Consider the following 20,209-nt stretch of genomic DNA (forward strand, 5'->3'; position numbering starts at 1 on the left):
GAGAATGTGGTACCAGCTTTCAAATCCAGGCACCTGATTCCAAGGCCTTGCTCTGACCACTAGACCACCCTGTCAGAGGCTGACAGAGCAACCAAGCCACGGGAGGCATAGAGGCCAGGCCTGCTGTCACTGTCAGACCTGAGTCAGGGCAGACCTGAGGCCAGAACTGCCGCTAGCCTTTGCAGTTACGTGCAGTATAAATTCCCCTCTGCTCAAGCCAAATATCTTTTGGGTTTCCTGTAAATTCAGACCAAAAAAGTCGTAACTGATAACACGGCCCCTCAGTGGGTGGCAGGCATCACCACCCGCTCAGTAATTCAGTCCAAGAGCTGGGGCTTCGTCCTCCCTGTTCCCTCTCCTTCATCTCTCACATCCAACTAGTGACCAAAGCCTGAATCCCAAACATCACTTGGATCTGTCCCCTTTTCTTTCCACCCCAGTCCAGGCCACCATTTTTTTTTAATAAATTTATTTATTTTATTTATCTATTTTTGGCTGCACTGGGTCTTCGTTGCTGCGCGCAGGCTTTCTCTAGTTGCGGCAAGCAGGGACTACTCTTCATTGTGGTGCGCGGGCTTCTCATTGCAGTGGCTTCTCTTGCTGCGGAGCATGGGCTCTAGGCACGCGGGCTTCAGTGGTTGTAGCATGCGGGCTCAGTAGTTCTGGCGCACGGGCTTAGTTGCTCCGTGGCATGTGGGATCTCACCAGACCAGGGCTTGAACCTGTGTCCCCTGCACTGGCAGGCAGATTCTTAACCACTGCGCCACCGGGAAAGCCCTTTTGCTGGGTTTTGATCACAGCCTCCTTGCTGTCTCTCTACCTCCAGCCTGCTCCCACCCACAGACTTACCCCCCATTCCCTAAGATCCAGATCCATGTCACTTCCCGGCTTAAAACCCTCCAGAGCCCTCACTGCCCCCAGGGTAAATTCCACTCCCGTCCAGGCTACCACGCCTCTGGTCTCCCGTCCCGTCCCTTCACACCCAGCTCTACTTACCTGCTTCTAGGGTACCACCAGCCCCACACACCACTGCGCGTCTGCCCCGAATGTTCTTCCTCCCCTTCTTCACTCCGTGAATGCCCATTCAGTACCCCTTCCTCGACAAGCCAAGCCAGTCACTCTCTGCTCTTGGCTCCATCCACACTGGGCACTTCTCATTGTCTGTGTTAGCTTCAGTCTTTTTTTTTTTTTTAACAAACTTAATTTTTATTTTATTTATTTTTGGCTGTGTTGGGTCTTCGTTTCTGTGCGAGGGCTTTCTCTAGTTGCGGCAAGCGGAAGCCACTCTTCATCGCAGTGCGCGGGCCTCTCACTATCGCAGCCTCTCTTGTTGCGGAGCACAGGCTCTGGACGCGCAGGCTCAGTAGTTGTGGATCACGGGCCCAGTTGCTCCGCGGCATGTGGGATCCTCCTGGACCAGGGCTCGAACCCGTGTCCCCTGCATTGGCAGGCAGATTCCAAACCACTGCGCCACCAGGGAAGCCCCTAGCTTCAGCCTTGTAAGCATCAGTCTTTACTGGACTGTGAGGTCCTTGAGGGCAGGGCCTCTGCCCCATTCATCTCATCCCCAGCCCCAGAGCCAGCCCGGCACAGAGCAGTCACTCAATAAACACTCATGGAAAAGATGAATAAACGAAGTGTTCCCAGGAGCAGGGTGGGGAGTGGGCGATTCTATACCTTTTCTCTAGGAGTGGCCAGGTTCGGAGGAAAAAATAACAACATCACACGATGATCACAGCCTTTCATCTACAGACAAGCACACTATATATTTGATCCTCCTGCCATTGTTGCTTCCATTTTATGGATGAAGATACTGAGGTTCATGAAGGTTTACAGCGTAGAATTCAGTGCACACGCTCACAAAATCCACTCTTTTTTTGACGCACAAGCTCTGGCCAGACTGTGATCGGTCGTCAATAGGGCAGCTGAATGAAGACATGTTATTGCCCACACTGGCCACAGGGGGGCAATCGATTGCTGGCGTGAGAGTCACTGCCCCACTCCTACCCACCCTTGGAAAGCTCTGGATCTGGGTGTGGAAAGGGAATAGCCAGCACTGAGGAGGGACCAGGGGAGAGGGGCCATGGCTGGGGTTTGCTATTTCAGGATCTGCCAGAAACAGTCCAAACTGGAGCGGGGCCCGGGGGCTACTGCTAATGCCAAGAGTCAGGAACTGGAAACATAGACCGTATACCTCAAACTTGCATTACCAGCATATTTAATAACAAGCCACAGGAAGAGATGGGGCAGTGATGGGGCACTGTTGGGGCACCCAAGACCTCCAAATGGGGGACAGTGACCCACAGCCCTCAGCAGGGACAAGTCACTGGCCTGTCAGACCACGGCCACCCTGCATCAGAGATGGGACAGGGCCCAGCAGGCAGGGGGCTGGTCAGCGTCTGCGGGCACTGAGCATCCTGGGGGTGTGGCCTCTTCAGTGCCCAGGACACACAGCAGTTGCCCGGGGGCCCATTCATTCCTGGAGCGCTGACCTCCCAGACCCACACCATAAGCAGTTCAGGAGGTTGGATAGAGCAGATCAGAGGCAGCAGCTGAGTGCAAAGATCCCAAGTTGAGATCTCACGACAATCCAGGTTTCTCCCAGGCTGTCGTCTGCACCGCACACGGATCAAAGTTAGCAGGAGTTCCCCGTACAGCCAGTGCGCTGGAATGGGAGCTCTCTGGGAGACAGACCACACAAGGCTCGGGAATCTGTAACAGACAGCCACCCCTGTCTTTGCTGGGAAGGGAGCCAAGGAATGACAGACCTTTCCAGCTCAGAGTGAGACTCAGGGGCTGGAGGAAGGTTAAGTCAAGATGTCCACCCACCTGTGGCCCCGGCGTTTCCATCAAGGACAGCACAGGCTAATGGAGCTTGCTGGTGACCAGATGCCTGGCCTCACTCCACGGCACTCAGACCTACAGCCATCCCCCACCTCTCCCTCCCAGCCGGAGCCTGAGAAATGCCATGAGAGCAGCACCCATTTCCCAGTTTTCTAAATTATTTTCCTCCCCACTCAGTCTGACAGCCTTGACCAGGGTCAGAGCTCCACAGCAAACATGTCGGTATCTTTCTCCAGGAACACTGAGGTCTCCAGCACATGCCACGGGCCAGCTACCCAAGCACTGAGCTGAAGGGATAGCGAAGGCAGGAAGTTGGATGAAGAAAGCGTTTGCCTACCCCATCTTCTCTCACCCCACCGGGACACCCCCAGCCCTGCCTGGGTGTGAGCAGACACCGTGATGCTGGGGGCACGGTCCGTCCCTCCATCAAATCTCTCTACTCCTCTAACACCACCCAGACTTGAACCCAAAGGCCAACCCAAGTCATCACCTTGACCTCCGATCCCTCTGCTCTGTCCACTTGGATTTTTTTTCCATAGGTGTATATATTCCAGCTGACCCTCTGAGCTCACCTGCACCCTCAGGTTCGGGCCAGGAAAGCTTATCCCAGCTGGCTGGGGAGTTGCTGAGGTACCTGGAAGGCCATTCCCAGCAGGAAGAAGGTATCTAGCAAGGCTGCCGGGAAGTAAGGATGGGAAGGAGGACACGGAGCGGGAGGGGGGGAGTTGAGGTTCCAGTCCCGGAAACCATATGACAAATGTGGTGTGAAGGTTCATTCTTTTGGGAAGAGAGGCCATATTCTGCATCAGCATCTCAAAGAGTGGTGAGAAATCAGGGAAAGAGAGGACAGAGCAAAGAGGGCAACCCAAGGGGTCCTTCTCACTCAGGGATGCCACCCCACCCCCTGAGCTTGGAACCAAGCAGGAGCCCCGGGGTCCAGTTCCGGCTCTGTCATCCACTTGAGCATGTCACTTTCTTCTCTCTGAGCTTCCCCATTTGTAAAGTGAAGGGTTCACAGCAGAACTGGAGACTGTCCCAGATGGGGAAGGAGAAAAGAGCATAGTATGGAGATGGGAGAAAGGATGGAAATGCAGCAAATTCAGCAGAACTTATGGGCAAGGGGGTGGGCGAACCTGGACACAGTAAAGAGAGGGCATTCCAGCCCCTCCCCCAGGACACAGCAAAGGGAGGTGGGGAATGTCCCCGGGCTGGCCCGCCTCCCTAAGGCCAGGAGCAGTCACAAGCACACACACACACACACACACCCCTGGCCAGCCCTCTCTCCAAGGGGGTGGGATCAGCATGCCTGAGGTGAGAAGTCCACAGCTCAGCAAGGCCAGTGTGGCACAACTGTCCGGGATTAGCACCAAATCCTGGGCTGCTCTGTGCAGGGATCACACGTCCTCAGCCTCACAGCTGCACCCTGCCCACTCCGGCCCCTCACCCCTCATCGGCCCCTCCTCTCCAGCACTCACTCCCTTCTCAGAGGGAAGCTGGGACCCTGCCTCTGCCCTGGCAGACAGGGGAGGGGCTTTAGAGTGGGAGGGGCAAGAGAGGTCAGAGGCACCCCTGGTGAACAGCTCCACCCACAGAAACCTGGGAATCCCTTGGTACACCACTGAAAAGAGGAGACAGACACAGAAGGCTTCCCTCGCCAAACCCTATGGCTCTGCCCAAGGCAGCCTTGGCCTAGAATTACCTTGTCTTTAGGCCACCCAGGCCCTTCCCTCCAGATGGTTCCTGTCCTTGGAGAGGCAGAGGCAGGAGGGCCAGATGGAGCCCCTACAGCTGGGAACCCTCAGTCCCAGCTTCCTGGAGCAGCGTGCTCCTGAGGCCCCCCAGCTGTTAGGAATCTTGTCACCTACCCCCCCACGCACACCCCAAAGCCCCTTGCTCTGGGCCACACACGTCCCCCCACCTGAGCAGGGGCTGGGGGGAGGAGGCCCCAGCACACCTCCCCATCCCCCAGGGTCATCCAGGCTCCTGGCTCTGCCCTAAAACTCGATCCACACTCCCATCCCTGCCCCAAGAGGGAGGCCACAGTGAGGAATCATACCCAAACCTCTCTCCGGGGAAAAGGCTTCCTGAAGGAGAGGACAGGAGGAAGCAGAAGCCGGGGGCCTGGGTTGGCTGAGTTCCTGTGGCCGTGGCTCTCCCCAGCCTCCCAGTGGGATGACACAAAGTTGGGCCTCAGCACTAGGTGGGGCTGGCGCAAAGCGGGGTGGCGTGGGTGCAGGGAAGAAGGGCTCCCCCGCACACCGTGGCCCCCCCAGACTCCCTCCTCTTTGACCCGCCCTGCTTCTCCCTCTCCCGCAGTTACACAGTGACCTAGAAAAAGGCCGTGGGTCGGGGCGCCACTGGGCTGGAGAGACGACCGGGAGAGGGAGGGAAGGGCAGCCCCTCCGCTCAGATCCCGGCACCCCTGGGATAGCCGCCGGCCCACGCCGTGGGCTTCCAGAGCTGGAACGGGAGTCGCTGAAAAGCTGAGTCTGTGGCTGAGCGCAGAGAGCCCGGCCAATACGACGGTTTCCAGACCCTGCGCCCCCACTCCCAAGGCGCTGCAGCTCTCATCTGGGCGGGCTCTCACCTGTGTGTGCGCGCGCGCGCCAGCATCGCCGGAGGGCTTCCCGCTGAAGCCGTCTGGCGCTGGGGGCCGCTCCCTCGAAGTCGGGCGTGGAGTCCGCGGGCCGCCGGGGGGCCGCGACCCCCGAGCGCAGCCGGACGCGCCTACGAGTCATCCTCGCCGCCACTGGCGCCGCCGGGCTCTCCCTCCCGGGACGCGCGCAGCTCTCGGGCCAGCAGCGCCGTCAAACCCTGGGCGCGAAGCAGTAGGCCGGCGCCCAGGAACAGGAGCCCGCAGAGCACGAGCAGCGACAGCACGCCCAGCACCGCCGCCTGCACGGCGCGCGGCCCCTCGCGGGGCTCCGGCAGCACCCCCGACTGGTTGCAACAGGAGCTGAGCCAGGCGGCCCGGGCTGTGACGTCCGCCTGCGAGCCGTTCATGCTTCACGCCGGCTGCCCAGATGTGCTGGCGACCGCCAGATGTGCGGGAGCCCGGGGCCGGCGGGTGGGCGGCGGCCGCGTCAGGGAGGGGCCCAAGGGGCGGATCCCAGGCGCCGTGCGACCCCACCCCCTGCGTCGGAGCGTTCAGGCCCTTTTTAGACAAAGGGCTCCTCCAGTGTAGCTATGGCCCAGAATCCCAGGGCCGGTGTTACTTCTGCGCTCAAAGGCCCACACAACCACGCACGCACCCAACCGGCCAAACCCAGGAGTCCTGTCCCCAGGGCTCTCCCTCCCCCTTAGCAAAGGTCAGGAGATAGCCCGCCCTCAGAATCCCGAAAGGATCTTCCAGACCTCATCCCAGGTGCTGGCTAGGGCGCTGCCCCCGCTGAGCGGGACACAGGACAAACAAGGGCCATCCCCACTCCTGGGCTTTCTGTCCCTGGGCCAAAAAGGTCAATACTGCTAGGTGGCCCAGGTGGCCACTGGGACAGGAGGCAAATAAGCAGCCTCTAGACCCTTAGTGATCATAGCCTTCATCGTGCATCATCCCCTTGGGAGCCTCCTGGGGCCGGACAAGCGGCCAGTGCCTCCTTGGTCCCAGGGGAGGGAGATGGAGGGCAGGAGGACTTTAAGGCCTGCCCCCATTCCTTTGCTCAGGCCCCAGAGGTCAAGGAGAGTTACAGACCAAGGGGAAAGCATAGATCTGAGTCACCAGGGCTCCTGTCCTGACCTTGAGTAAATCAGTCCCCTGCCTCCGGGAAATCACGCCACCAAAAGGGATGGAGATGTTACTGAACTGCCCACTATGGGGGGCTTGCTGCCAACTGGGTGTCCCACAGCCAAGCCAGGGCGGGAGACTGGCGCAGAGCCTGGCTGCAAAAAAGCAGAAAGTATGGGGAAGCTGAGATGGAGGAAAGACCCTCCCGACCAGGTCTCCTGAGAACTGTAGCAACCCTGAGCTCGGTTTAAAACAAAGTCGCTGTCCGCAAACACCTGACTCAGCCGACTCCCCGGAAGGGATGAGCTGATGGCCTCTAGGAGGAAAAGAAGGTCCCCCAGACTGCAGCAGGCCAGGTAGGGTCACACCTCATCAAGGACTTGCTGAGAATTGGCCTTCCCCATCTCCAAACCCCTGAGAACCTCCTGAGTTCTCCAACTCCGCACTGCCCCAGAGGTCAAGGGTAGGACATCAGAAAACCCCTCATGAAACAGCGCACGGCCAAGAGTGGCTTGGGGTGAGAAAAACGTGCAAACACTTCCTGGCCATCCTGGAGCCTAACTGCTCCAGGACCATGGACAAGACCCCCAGCCCCTTTCTCCCTTAGCACAGCTGCTTACGCACTGCTCACTTAGTTTGGTTAGAACTGGCACCTATGTAACAAAAAGCATTGTAAAACATGGAAGACTAAATCAATGAAAACACACAATGGAGTTCACCGGTTTTGAGCATGCTTGCCTAGAAATGAGTGAGTTACCAATGTCCTAACAACTGGCGAGGGCCAGCCCAAACTGGAAGAAGTGTTACCAGACACCAGTCTTAAGGTGGCCAATCTCTCTCCAGAGAGAGAAACACCAAATCAAATGAGCTCTCTGGTGCAAGTGGGGGCCTGTGTGTGCTCTATGAAGACAGAGGAGATATTCTTTGGGGTCATCTGAAGGAAGACCAGATAATATAAAAGGCAGGGATGTCATACCTTCCTTAGGAAGGGAGGAGAAATAGCACAGTCATATCCAAAAGCAGTAGATCCTGATCTGTGCCCTCATTCATGGGACTGACCATGGTCACACCTGCTTATGTGAATGTCCAACAAAGTACAAAATCAATCAGCTTTCATCTATCTTTAATCCCATCCGCCCACTCCCCTCATCTTGGAATAATGCTCTCAACACACACATGTGTCCTGGCAGGTCTGCTATAAAAGTGTTAATGTTTTGGGCTTCCCTGGTGGCGCAGTGGTTGAGAGTCCGCCTGCCGATGCAGGGGACACCGGGTTCGTGCCCCGGTCCAGGAGGATCCCACATGCCGTGGAGCGGCTGGGCCTGTGAGCCATGGCCGCTGAGCCTGCGTGTCCGGAGCCTGCGCGTCCGGAGCCTGCGCTCTGCAATGGGAGAGGCCACAATAGTGAGAGGCCTGCGTACCGCAAAAAAAAAAAAAAAAAAAAGTGTTAATGTTTCAGGCCAGAACACCAGCCAAGGTAGAGATGGCGCAACCCAAACTCACATTCTCAACTTTATTCACCATCCTAGTGATGTCCTCTGTACAGCGTAGGAAAGGGGACCCCCACCAGGGGCGCGGAGAGACGGTGTAGGCCAGACCTGACCATCAGTGAAGGTGACAAGGATGACCAGAGACTGGCAACCACACACCAGGAAGCCAGGGGTGGCCCTTCCAGATCTCATCAAGGACCTGGAGCGGGTTCCAGAGCCCCAAGGGCTAACAGGGCCTAACAGTACAATCCCCAGAAGCCAAGGTCCGCAAGCCATCAAGGAGCGCCCGAGGCCCCAGCGACACCTAGAGGGCCAGGGTGTCTTTGATGAGCCTGCGCATGGTGGTGGTGACGGAGGAGCCCAGGGCATCGGTGATTTGGAAGGAGATCTTGTAGAGGTAGGGCTGCACGTCCCGCAAGCCTGTGTCAAACACGTTGTCCACCTCCGACTGCGTGGGCATCTTGGGCAGGTACTCGTGCCGGTTCATCACCTCTACAATGTTGGTGATCTTCTCGCAGAGCTTCTCACCCACCTTCTCCCGGCAGATCTGCCGTTCCTGCTCCGTGGCCAGGGCCACCACGTGCACCTTGACCGTCCACACCTCCCAGGGGATGCACTCGTCTGAGAAAGGCCAGCGAGACTTCTTCTTCTGATAGAACTCCAAGGACATCTGGCCCAGCCCATCGCCCCCGGAGTTTCGCAGAGCATCCTGGGGAAGGAGGAGCAAGAGTGAGCAGGCCAAAGCCTCCGAGGGGCTCTCGCCCTGAGCGCCTGCTTCCTATGCCCCAGGGAGCTGCTCTCCTAGCTTCTTCAGTCCCCCGGGAGGGCAGGGAATGAGGCCCAGAGAGTAAAGGATTCGTGTGAAGCGCCACAGCCAACTGCCGGCCTCAAGCTGAACGGTCCAAGCAAAGTCTGTGCGCCCACCCAGCTCCTCCAGCTTTGCTCGGAAGTGAGGTTTTTAAGCACATATTCTGGGCCAGGCTCTTTGCACACGCAATCCTTCTCGCTCCTCTCAACAACTCTGTGCGGCAGGTATATAACCTCCATTTGACGGAGGCAGAATGAGGCTCAGAGACACTGGCAAGTTACCTTGCCAAAGTCCCAGGCCAGTGGATGACGGCGCCAGGGTTTGAATCCAGATTGTCTGATTTCAAAATTTTTGCCTTTCAACTTTACAAGAAGGACCTTCCTTCTCCTTCCACAACCCCGCCCCTTTGGCCCCCATCCTTCAGAAGGTTCTCCAAAATCACCTTCTCTCCAACGTCTCCTTCTCCCCAGGCCAATTAAGCACAATCCTACCTCATTCACTCAATGACAACCTAAACTCACAGCCTCTGAAGAAAAGCCCAGTGATCCTTAAAGAGAGAGACAAAAGCCAAGGAACCGAAGGGGGACAGGAGGGGAAGGACAGACCAGACCTGGAGCTTCTCCCTCCTCTCCTCTGAGAAGCCAATGGGGCCACCTGGTCCGATAAATCTGCCTGCCCCCCCGTGGGGTGTGGCAACCCCACACTCCTCCTAATGCAGCCAAGACCCTAAAGCACCTTTCCATCTGAGTCCGGGCCAACCCAGAAGGTAAGGATGCCTCCCTCAAGTCCTTAACTGCCCATCAGGAATAAGTCTCTCCTTCACGAACAAACCAAGCTCGTGTGCCCTCAGCTGACAGTAATAACAGCTGCCGCTTCTGTAACGCTTCCTGGGTGCAGGCTGTGAAGCACTTGACATATTTGACTCATTTAATCCTCACGGTGCATATACCCCATGAGGTGGGCACAATTTTCATCCTAATTTTACACACAGTGAAACTGAGGCTGGGAGGAGTGGAATCACTTGCCCAGGGTCACACACTTGCTGGGTGGCAGAGCCTGGCTCTAAGAGTCCACTGTGCTCCCCGTGCCGCTCACAGGCATCTGGAGGACAGAGGGCTGAGTACCGCTGCCTCCCTTTGAAGGGGGACTGGGAAACTCTTATGAACTTGCCCTTTCTGGCCTTGGAGGGATGGAGGTGGGGAGCCCACTGTGGCCTGGGAGAGGGTCCACCCCCTGCAAGGATCACACCTCTGTGGAATGGAAGTCAGACAGACAACCCTCCTCCTCTGACCTCAGGGAACACCTTAAGAGAAATTCCCTTGGTTACTTGAAAATTTAAAAATATGCACTCATCGGGGCTTCCCTGGTGGCACAGTGGTTGAGGGTCTGCGGCTGGGCCCGTGAGCCATGGCTGCTGAGCCTGCGTGTCCGGAGCCTGTGCTCCGCAACGGGAGAGGCCACAACAGTGAGAGGCCCGCGCACCGCAAAAAAAAAAAAAAAAAAAAAAAAAAAATGCACTCATTGAAATAGTGAAACACTGCAACACTGAATGAAGACAAAATAAAAATCATGCCTCCATTCCCACCCTGAGGTGACCAACATTAGCAGAATGGCGTGTCCCATCCACCTTTCCCCTCACCCCTACAGGCACACACAGACACGTGCCACGCTGCCCGAGAGACACTCCACTTGGATGCCCACTGCCTGAGCCCAGCATCCCTCCCTCTCAGGGAGTTTCATATAAGAAAGGCCCAAATGTGGAAGCAGAGCAGAGGGGTATCAGGAGAGAGAGCTGCAGGGTCAGAGAAGGTCAAGAGCACAGCGGCAGCGATCACCCAGGGGCCCTGACCGCCAGCGCTCCGAGGGCTTCCTGCTCTGCTTCCTTGTACTTTTACCAGGTCCCCTCACCTCCCCGCCCCCCACCACGCCCTCCTCACCCACAGAAGCTCTGAAAGCTCCTCTTCCTTAGAACCTGAAAGGACCCGACAAGTACCCCCAGGAAGGGCGAGCTGGCCCAGCAGCAGGCCGGGGCGGGGTGGGGATGACACTCAGGGGCCGCCTGCCCCCCACCGCGCCCCACCTTACCCTGAACTCCCCGACGACCTTGCGCAGGGCGCGGTCCAACTCCTCAGACGAGACGCGCACGTAGGTGAAGTCGATGAAGTCGCAGTCAACGTCCTGGGTGCCCACGGTGCCGATGGAGTAGGTGCCCTCCTTCTTGTAGTGGAACTTGCCGGTGCTGCGGTGCAGGAGCACCGTGTGCAGCACGGCCAGCATAGCCTCCTCCACCTGCCGCCCCTCCACCGACACCTCCAGCACCTCCGAGCGACAGTTCATCTTGCAGCCGGTGGCCCACGCTGGGGTCGGGACGAGAGTAAAGACCGGGGAGCTTCGCCCCACCCGGGGACCGCCCTGCAGAAGGAACCATATCAGATGTGGACACCTTCTGCATGATCTGCGCGTCACCTGTTCACCTCCTTCCAGGCCCAGCCCAGCCCCTGACGCCGCAGCCCGTCTCTGCACTGCGCAGCACATGCTGGCAGAGAATCACAGACTCTCGGGATCGGAGAAGAGGAGAGCCTCAAAGTTACCAGTCCAAACACCCGGCCCAGGCCTGAAGTCCATGACGGTGTGCAGTGCAGGTTACAGCAAATGCTCACTGTGCAACACCTATCAGCCCCTGCCCTTGAGAAGCTGCCAGGATGGAGGAGAGACAGGCAGGTAAACATTACCAGAGTGGTGAGACTACATGGTGGGAATAGAAGAAAAGGAAGATTGGAGTCTGATTTCCTGGGATCTTGAATGACCAGATTAAGGCATCTGGACTCTGTCCCGAGGGCAGAAGAGTCACTGCATCACTGTCCAGCACTGAATCTGGGCAGCAGAAAGTGAACTCTGGTTGACAAGCAGAGAATGGCTCGTCGCTATTTTGGGGTCACGGACTGCTCTGAGAAGTCAGTGAAAGCTAAGAAGACTGGACTTGAAAACCTGACTGACACATACACACCAAATCTCACGTTTCCATCCACAGACTGAGGTAAAAACTTGCCAATTTAAGGCAGAAAGGGCTGGGCAAGGAGGCCAGTTAGAGGCCACTACAATAGTGACAGTTACAGAGACAGTGCAATGGGATATGGGAGAGTGAAGTACAGAGTGTGGGGTTTTCACGTCCAAAGGGCCTGGGTCTGAATCCCAGCTCTCCTATATCTTGCTCTGTGACCTTAAGCAAATCATTCAACCTCTGAGTCTATTTTCTCATGTGTAAATTTGGATCGTTATGAGGATGAAATAAAATAACACATGTAAAACACAGCAGAACAGTGGTTAAGAGCAGTGACTCTGGGCTCCCCTGGTGGTGCAGTGGTTGAGAGTCCGCCTGCCGATGCAGGGGACACGGGTTCGTGCCCCAGTCCGGGAAGATCCCACATGCCGCGGAGCGGCTGGGCCCGTGAGCCATGGCCGCTGAGCCTGCGCGTCCGGAGCCTGTGCTCCGCAACGGGAGAGGCCACAACAGTGAGAGGCCCGCGTACCGCAAAAAGAAAAAAAGAGCAGTGACTCTAAAGCCGGACGGCCTGGGTTGGAACCCCGGCTCTGCCAACTGCTGACTGTGTGATGTGATCATGGACAAGCTGCCTCACCCCTATGTGCCTCAGTTTCCCCAATCCATAAAAAGGGCATATTCACAATAGCTACCCCGAAAGGGTCGTCTCAAGGACAGGATGAGTAAGTATCTGTAACGCACTTAATGCAGTTCCTGACAGGTAGTATTAGCTGCTATAATTATTTCATTGTCATTGATGAGAGATGACACAAGGCTACAGGACAGGACTAGTGGAGAGAGTGGGAATGAAAGAAGAGACTTGAGGGCTTCCCTGGTGGCACAGTGGTTAAGAATCTGCCTGCCAATGCAGGGGACACGGGTTCAAGCCCTGGTCCGGGAAGATTCCACATGCCGCAGAGCAATGAAGCCCATGCGCCACAACTACTGAGCCTGTGCTCTAGAGCCCGCAATATAAAACTACCGAGCCCGTGCGTCACAACTACTGAAGCCCACGTGCCTAGAGCCCGTGCTCTGCAACAAGAGAAGCCACTGCAATGAGAAGGCCACGCACCGCAACCAAGTGTAGCCCCTGCTCGCCACAACTAGAGAAAACCCACGTGCAGCAAAGAAGACCCAACATAGCCAAAAATCAAATAAATAAATTTTAAAAATTAAAAAAAAAAAGAACAGACTTGAGAACCAGAACTTCATCAGTAACTGAATATGAGCCCAGCAAGAGAGGGTTCAGCCTACACACCTCCCCTGACAGAGAATTCACTACTTCTCGCAGCAGGCCATTCCGTCTTTTCAAAGCTCTACTCAGTGATTCCCTCTATGGAAGGAATCTCTTAGTGCTTCAAACCACTAAACTTAGTTTTGATATCAAGAGCCACACACAGAATAAGTCTCACCCTTTTTCCACAAAGGAGCCTTTCAGATATTTAAAGGCAACTCTTCCATCACCCCCTTACCCCTCCCCCCCACCCCATCTACCTGTTAAAGGTCTCCAGTCCCCATAAACATGCCAGCTTGACATCACATCTTATCTCCTCAAGTCTGGCAGCTCTCTTCAAAGTGTATTGGTTTGTCTCTTTGTCCCTGAAGACAGGGCAGCAGGCCATGGACTGCTCAGAATCAAGCTGGCTCTCTGCCTCTCGCTTGGCAATCAGCCCAGGACTACCTGTATTATCAGTTATCTTTTCACAGGTGTTAATCTTGACTGATCTCTCCAACTAGGCAGACGATTCCTTGAGGGCAGGGACTGTATCCTAGTCATCACTGGAATCTCAGTATACCTGATTCCTAGTACAGTGACTGCTCAATTCATCCTGATGCAGGAATTGTTGCTGGGTTGGTTCTCTAGTCTAACTCCATCCAGCAATTTCCCATCTAAAGATTCCCAGCTCTGGTCCAGCTCCCCTTTCTTCCACAAACCCCCTCTTGTATCCCCCGCAGGCCATCCATCTCTTCACTTTTGGCCCAAACCCAGGCTCTTCCCTCATTCTCGGCGCCACTCCACTCCTTCAGGAAGTCATTACTAACCAACCTCAGCCTCCTTCCCAACGCGGCCACCTTTGGTCTGTGATGAGCTTCTCTGCTCCCTCTCCCCCGACCCCGGTGAGCAGGGGACTTCTCCAAGGCAGGGCCTGGGAAGTCTCGTCCCTTCGGTGCCCCCAAGGCCCAGATCTGCAGAGCACAGGTGCAGAGGCTGACTGATGCCTTCTCTGAGTCAGGCCGGAGCCCAGGGTACCCCCATCCTCACCTTATGCAGAGAGACTGGAGCGCGGGTCCCTCAGGCTGGATCTTGCCCTTCCTCCTCCTCAGGCGCAGGTAAGCCCTCCGCAGGTGCGATCTCCGCAGGTACGATCTCCGCAGGTACGCCGCAAACTCCGCGCGCCCGAGGAGCCGCAAGAAATGGGCTGAACGCAAAAACACACAGTTATTCGGCTCCGCATCAAGAAACCCCGGCCGGACGCAGGAAGGACTTCCCGTCCGAGTCGCGTTTCTCCAGCCACCAGTCCCGGCGAACCTCCACGGTCCAGGGCTACGCGGGAGGAGCGGACTCCTCCAGGTCTCGGGAGCGGCGCCCCGCGCCCAGCCTGGCCGGTCCCGGGAGTTCGAGGCGCGCCCGCGCTCGTACAAGAGAAGGGGGCACACGGCTAAAACGGCCCCCCACCTCCCCGAATCCCCGTCCTGGACCTTCGGGCCACGCAACCGCCCTCCCCGCGGGCGGCAGATCACCTCGGCAGGAGGCGGTGCCGGCGCCGGAAGCCCTGACCCTCCTCTGCGAGCCTGGCCGGTCCCACCTGCTCCATCGGCCTCCGGCGGGGGCGCGAGCGGAGCTGGCCGAACCCTGACACGAGTGCAGCTACCCAGATCGTTCTACCTCCACTCCAGAGGACAAAAAGAATCATACGCTGCTCTATAATTTGAAATCTACCTGTTTCTGGGTTATCTATCAGCTTTTAAGATTTGATGGTAAGAAGTATCTCCCTCATTTGGACGAGTCCATTCACTCCCACCACCGAGGATGTTGTTGTGTTTCGGCTGGAACAACTCACTTCCGCCATAGAGATTAGAGGGAAGGAGGGGCCTGATGGGCTCTGTGCTGCCTCCCTTGGCCGAGAGTAGTCATCGGCGGCGAGCCACCCCTGGAAAGGAGCCCCAAGTCTGGGCTCAGAGGCCTGGAAGGGGCATCGATCCCCCAAGATGAGGGGCATGCTATTTGGAGAGGTGCCCTGGAGATGAGCTCAAGCCAGTGTTCTGAGTGAATGGCAAAACTTTAGCTTGTTCAATGTGCACGATAGACAAGATCCCTGGCCCCACAAAGATGCTGGACAAAGGGGCTTAACCTTACTCCGTTATCTTCACACAGGAGCACTTCTTGGTGCTCTGCCATGACGGATCTGGTGACATTTCTTGTAAAGCTTGTAATTCTGCCATTGCCTCTGTGTGTGCCTCTTGATGTCATTCATCCATTCTTATTTTCTCCTCTATAAATGGGGCCTGGGGAAGGAGAAAGCCGCCTGCTTTAGAGACCAGCATCCTCTTCTAGAGCCTGGACTTAACCAGAAAGGAATCAGGATAAAATATTGAGAGGGGAGGATCTGTAAGGAGCCAAAGGAGGGGGACCCAGGGAGGTTAGAACCAGCCCCAGGGGGCGGGGGGGAGAGGGGCGGGGAGAAACAGAGCCTAGGGACTTCCCTGGCGGTCCAGTGGTTAAGACTCCCCACTTCCACTGCAGGAGGCGCGGGTTCGATCGTTGGTGGGGGAACTAAGACCCTGCGTGTCGTGTGACAAAAAAAGAAAAAAACAGAGCCTAACTTCCAGAGACTGCCAGTGAGTGAGGGGAGTGACTGACCGCTCTCTGTCCCCTGACACACTCATCTCAGGGCCCTTCACTGCCACTGTCCTGAATTCCCCATCATCACCACTACCAGTCACCGAGCTTTGCAAGGTACCACACCAGCACTTCACATGCACTAGTGTGTTGATTTCTCCTACTGCCTTTGAAAGTAAATACAGTTTCCCCCCATGTTACAGATAATGAATCTGAGGCCCGGTGATATGTAGTGATGTGCTGTGACGGCTAATGTTATGTCTCAACTCGACTGTGCCACAGAGTGCCCAGACATTTTGTCAAACATTATTCTGAGTGTGTCTGTGAGGGTCTTTCTGCAAGAGATTAACATTTGAATGCAGACTTAGTAAAGCAGATTACCTTCCCTAAGGGGGGTGGGCCCCATCCAATCAGTTGAAGGCCTGAATAGAATAAAAGGTTCTGACCCTCCCTGACGGCTTTCAAGATGGGACATTAGACTTGAAGTGAACTATCTGCTCCTCCGGGGCCCGCGTTTGGAATCGCACCATCGGCTCTCCTGGATCTCCAGCTTGCTGGCTGTAGATCTTGGGACCTGTCAGCTCCCATAATCACATGAGCCAATTCCTCATAGTAAATCTCTTTCTATATATACACATCCTATTGGATCTCTTTCTCTGGAAAACCCTGACTAATACACTTGCCAAAGCTACACAGCTACTCTTTCCTCATTCTGCCAGTCTTTTTACCCACTCTCCTCCCTCCACACCTCACCTTGTCCCTGGAGCCTTTCCTGCCTGAGCCCCCTCACCTATCTTATCTCACATCCAGACACTGGCCAGTTCTTGCCTCCTCGTACCTCCCTGAATCCTTACGGGGCCATTCTCGTTGCAACTCTGACCCTGAGTCCTACACACATCTGGGTGGTCCTGTCAGGGAGCAAGGGTCTCAGCCCAAAAAAAGGAGGCTGTGTGGAGTGAATTCTCCCGTCCTATGCCACTACTCCTGATGACCCAGATGGAATCATTCAATCATGCCACGCCTGTGTGACTGTCCCCATGCCAGGCCGATGTCCTACCAAGGGGAACAAGTCACAATCCTGGCCCTCCAGGAACTCAGAGTCTCACAGAGGAAATGGACCAGAAGTTGCCCCTGGGTGAGAAAACACAACCAATGGTATGAAAAATGGCAGCAGGTTTTGCAGGGGCCAGAAGGGGCCAGGATGGAAGCCACTGCTGTTATCCCAGAAAGAGGCCTGTGGCCCGGAAGAGAAAGTGACACATTCAGAGTGAAGAGGAGTCCCAAGCCCTGCTTTCAGCAAGCTGGGAGGTGACTGGGCACCAGTGGAAAACCAAGACAACTGCAGAGAGCACACAACAGTAACCTGAGGAGACGGACAAGAAGGGGGCTTGGCAATTCCAGGAAGAAGTGGGGCTGCAGGGAACTATGTTGGAGAGGCTTCCTGGAGAAGGAGACAGAAAAGAGCTGGAGAAAGAGGTCTCACTGAGGGCTGAGGGTGGGAACTGAGAGTTCTGAGGCAGGACAGGCCAGGACAGAGGGAGCTGACTTCTCAGCCAGAGTCATGGCCAGCCAGTCAGACAGGCGACTGGCGAAGGCCCTCTGAGGCACGTCTGCAGCAAAGCCTTTGTGGAGGGACCTCGAAGGCCAACCCAAGACCTTGGGAGTAGGCAGCTGGCTTCCCATGGCGAGTGTGGCCTCGGACGGCCCCGCCCCATCCTAGTGCGCCCAGGGGAGAGCTGAGCCCTGAAGCTGGCCCTGCAGGCCACCCCCAACCGCTCCAGAGCTGACCCCAGTGCGTCACAGGGAGTGACTCAAGCCTCTGCAGCAACAATGAGTGGGACTGACGTCAGGCTGGGGGCCCCTGACAGTGGCCGGCTTGGCTGTGTAGCCAGCACCCTGCCCGCTGACCCTCTGATCCGAGCCAAGCCACAGGGGCCATGAGGACCAGCTGTCCCCTCTGACATCTGCCCCCTGGGATCCTGCGCAGGGGTTGCTCCACCTCCCACCCTTTCTGGATGTCACTCCCAGCCCCACCTCTTCCCAGGCAGAGGAAACGGCTGGGCGGATGAGAGAGTGGCAGAGAGCATGAGGAAGAGGTGGCGCCCAGCCCAGTCTCATCAGGCAGCCTCTAGACCTGGGCTGGGTGGGAGGGGGCGCATCTGCTGCCCTTTCCCCTGGGACACATGGGGCTCTGTCCTTCTGTGACAGGGAAGGGTGTTGTGTCTCTTTCTCTGAGAAGATCTACGTAGTTGTCTCTCTGACCAAGCTGGGGTGGTGCTTTATTTCTGTGTCCTGCCGGGATAAGGGGTCAATCTCGCCTTCCTGCGAGGTCTGTGCCTCTGTTCCTTTGGGAGGTGTGTGCATATCTGTTGTTCTTTGGGGCAGAGGATTCTGTGAGGCTATCCTTGCAAAAGAAGAAGGATAGCTGTTTACCCACCCTTGGTAAGGGAGTCTCTCCACCTACTCCTGGGGGGGCTGCTTTTCTGTCCCAGGTTTCCTATCGGGTGGGGTCATCTCTGTAGCTATCCTCATGGTACCCCAGTTACCTGGGATGGGGTCCAGGTCTGCTGCTTGGGCTACCCCAAGGCTGGGCGCCCCGGGTGGCGGCCCTTTCCCTCTGATGTTCCTTGACTAGGGCAGCGGCGGTCAGCACCCTGCCCACCCGGCTCACAGCTGGGCACTGCTCCCTGCTAACGCAGCACGTACCAAGACAGGCCCCCCCTGCACCCCCCTCCCCAGCCAGCTGCCACCCCAGGCCCTCACAGCCCAGCTGGCATGATTTATGGTCCTGAGCCAGCACCTGGGTGAGACCTTGAGGAGACCTCAAATGGCCCCCCCGGCCTGGCAGGGTCAGGGCCCAGCAGGAGGCAAAGGGGAACCAGGGTGGTGGGCAGGATGGCTGGAGCATGGGCCTAGGGGTGGGGGACGGGAGGCAGACGTCAAGGCCAGAGCCTCCAGGGCCCCAGAGCCTTCAGAGTCCAGCTGGGGACCCTGGAATGTGCCTCCCGCCCTCAGAATGTCCCTGGCTGTGTGGGGAAGGGGATATTGAGGGGGTGGAGGGGGGTTTCCTCAGCCTTGCACTCCTTCCTGCCCTTCCCACAGGGGGCTGGACGTTTCCAAGTCCCACTAGGCAGCCTAGGCCTTACCCAATCAGCCCCCAGCCCGGGGGCCAGGGCAGGGCTGGCAGCGGGCTGAGCCTGCAGCAGAGAGAAGCAGCGGTCTGGGGCTCCAGGGAGAGCAGAGCAGCCGCCCGCTGAGCTGTGGGGCTGCAAGGCCAGGTCCGGACGGGGAGGCAAGGCGGACGGGCGGAGGCGCACCCCTTCAGCCTCACGTTCTGAGAAGGCCCAGCAGCCCTGGGGTCACGGCTAAAGTCAGGGGCTCGGTGGGGCTGGGGCTCGTCCAGATTTAAGCTAAAACACGCTGGGAATCCTCAGACCCAACTCTCACGTGAGGGGGACGCAGCACTGCCCTCAACCAGAACAGGCCCAACACAGCTGCCTCACGGCTACGGAAGGACATCACTCGACCTGCGGACTGTCCAGCCATCACCCAGCAGCCTCCCACCTCTGACAGGCTCTCACAGGCTTCCCTCTGCAGCCACAGAGCCGGCTACCACCCAGCCCGGCGCGTGGACACTCAGAGCAACCGTGCGGTATCGTACAGCTCAAGTACCGGCTGGTTGCCTGTGACCTTCAGAAGCTTCTCTACTTCCTTGAGGCCGACCCTCACCACCTAGCTCCGTAACCACGTCCGGATGTAGCAGTTTCCCCTATCCCAGGCCCCCGTGAAGGGCCATCGGCCCCTGCTCAGAGCCTAGACCTCAGAGCTATGGCCCCAGTCACCGAGCCGCCCCCAGACTGGGGAGGGGGCCAGGGCCTCTGGGCACAGGGCCCTGCGTGGGTGGGGTGCTGGGAGACAGGGAGGTAGGCTTCCTGGGTCTCCTGTGAGGACAAACAGCGGGATTTGAGGCCTTGGAAAATCCCGCCTGGGATTCCAGGCCCTGCCGGCGTCACTGCCTTTTGACTATTGTCCCCTACGGAAACGGCCCAGCCCCCGGGCTGCAGGGACAGAGCGGCCATTGTGAGGCCCCACCAGGCTCAATGCCCCCTTGTTCGCCCTCCTGGCCCCTAGCAAGACTCAGAGGCCAGTTCTTCCAGTTGCTGGTTGGAAAGAAAAGGCCTGCCTGCAGGCTCCAGCCCTTGGGCGGGGCAGGGCGGGGCAGGGCTGGAGAAATCAGTCCCCCAGCCCGTACCCCAATTGCCAGAGTCCCGGAAAGGAGCCACCATCCATGGGGCTTCTTTCATTTACAAGGACAGGGAGACCTAGTGGTTAAGTAGTTAGACCCATGCAGCTCAGCCACTTAGAAGTCAAGTGACCTTGGGAAAGTCATTTCCTTTCCTCTGAAATGAATTCTCCTCTTTGGTAAAAACAATAGCTATTACTCATTGGGTGCCTGCTACAAGGC

The 20,209-nt window shown here is 57.1% G+C and overlaps 2 protein-coding genes across 3 annotated transcripts; both read right to left on the reverse strand.

The window, feature by feature from the left end:
* Positions 1-2,659: 2,659 nt before the first annotated feature.
* Positions 2,660-5,847, reverse strand: SMIM41 (small integral membrane protein 41). Its single transcript, XM_060305963.2, has 2 exons — positions 5,432-5,847; positions 2,660-2,712 (listed from the first exon to the last, which is right to left on the reverse strand). Exon 1 carries the CDS (start codon positions 5,845-5,847, stop codon positions 5,572-5,574), a length of 276 nt encoding a protein of 91 aa, XP_060161946.1. The 3' UTR covers positions 2,660-2,712; positions 5,432-5,571.
* Positions 5,848-8,028: 2,181 nt separating this feature from the next.
* On the reverse strand, positions 8,029-14,784 carry ATG101 (autophagy related 101). 2 transcript variants are annotated; one of them, XM_060305829.2, is made up of 4 exons: positions 14,646-14,784; positions 14,167-14,323; positions 10,949-11,275; positions 8,029-8,764 (listed from the first exon to the last, which is right to left on the reverse strand). In XM_060305829.2, exons 3-4 carry the CDS (start codon positions 11,198-11,200, stop codon positions 8,360-8,362), a joined length of 657 nt encoding a protein of 218 aa, XP_060161812.1. In that variant the 5' UTR covers positions 11,201-11,275; positions 14,167-14,323; positions 14,646-14,784; the 3' UTR covers positions 8,029-8,359. The 2 variants fall into 2 exon arrangements, with proteins under 2 accessions (XP_060161812.1, XP_030707521.1); XM_030851661.3 differs by having other exon boundaries at positions 14,434-14,671.
* Between the last annotated feature and the right edge of the window lie 5,425 nt (positions 14,785-20,209).

This window comes from Globicephala melas, chromosome 10 (assembly GCF_963455315.2).
Source record: "Globicephala melas chromosome 10, mGloMel1.2, whole genome shotgun sequence".
NCBI classification, from domain to species: domain Eukaryota; kingdom Metazoa; phylum Chordata; class Mammalia; order Artiodactyla; family Delphinidae; genus Globicephala; species Globicephala melas.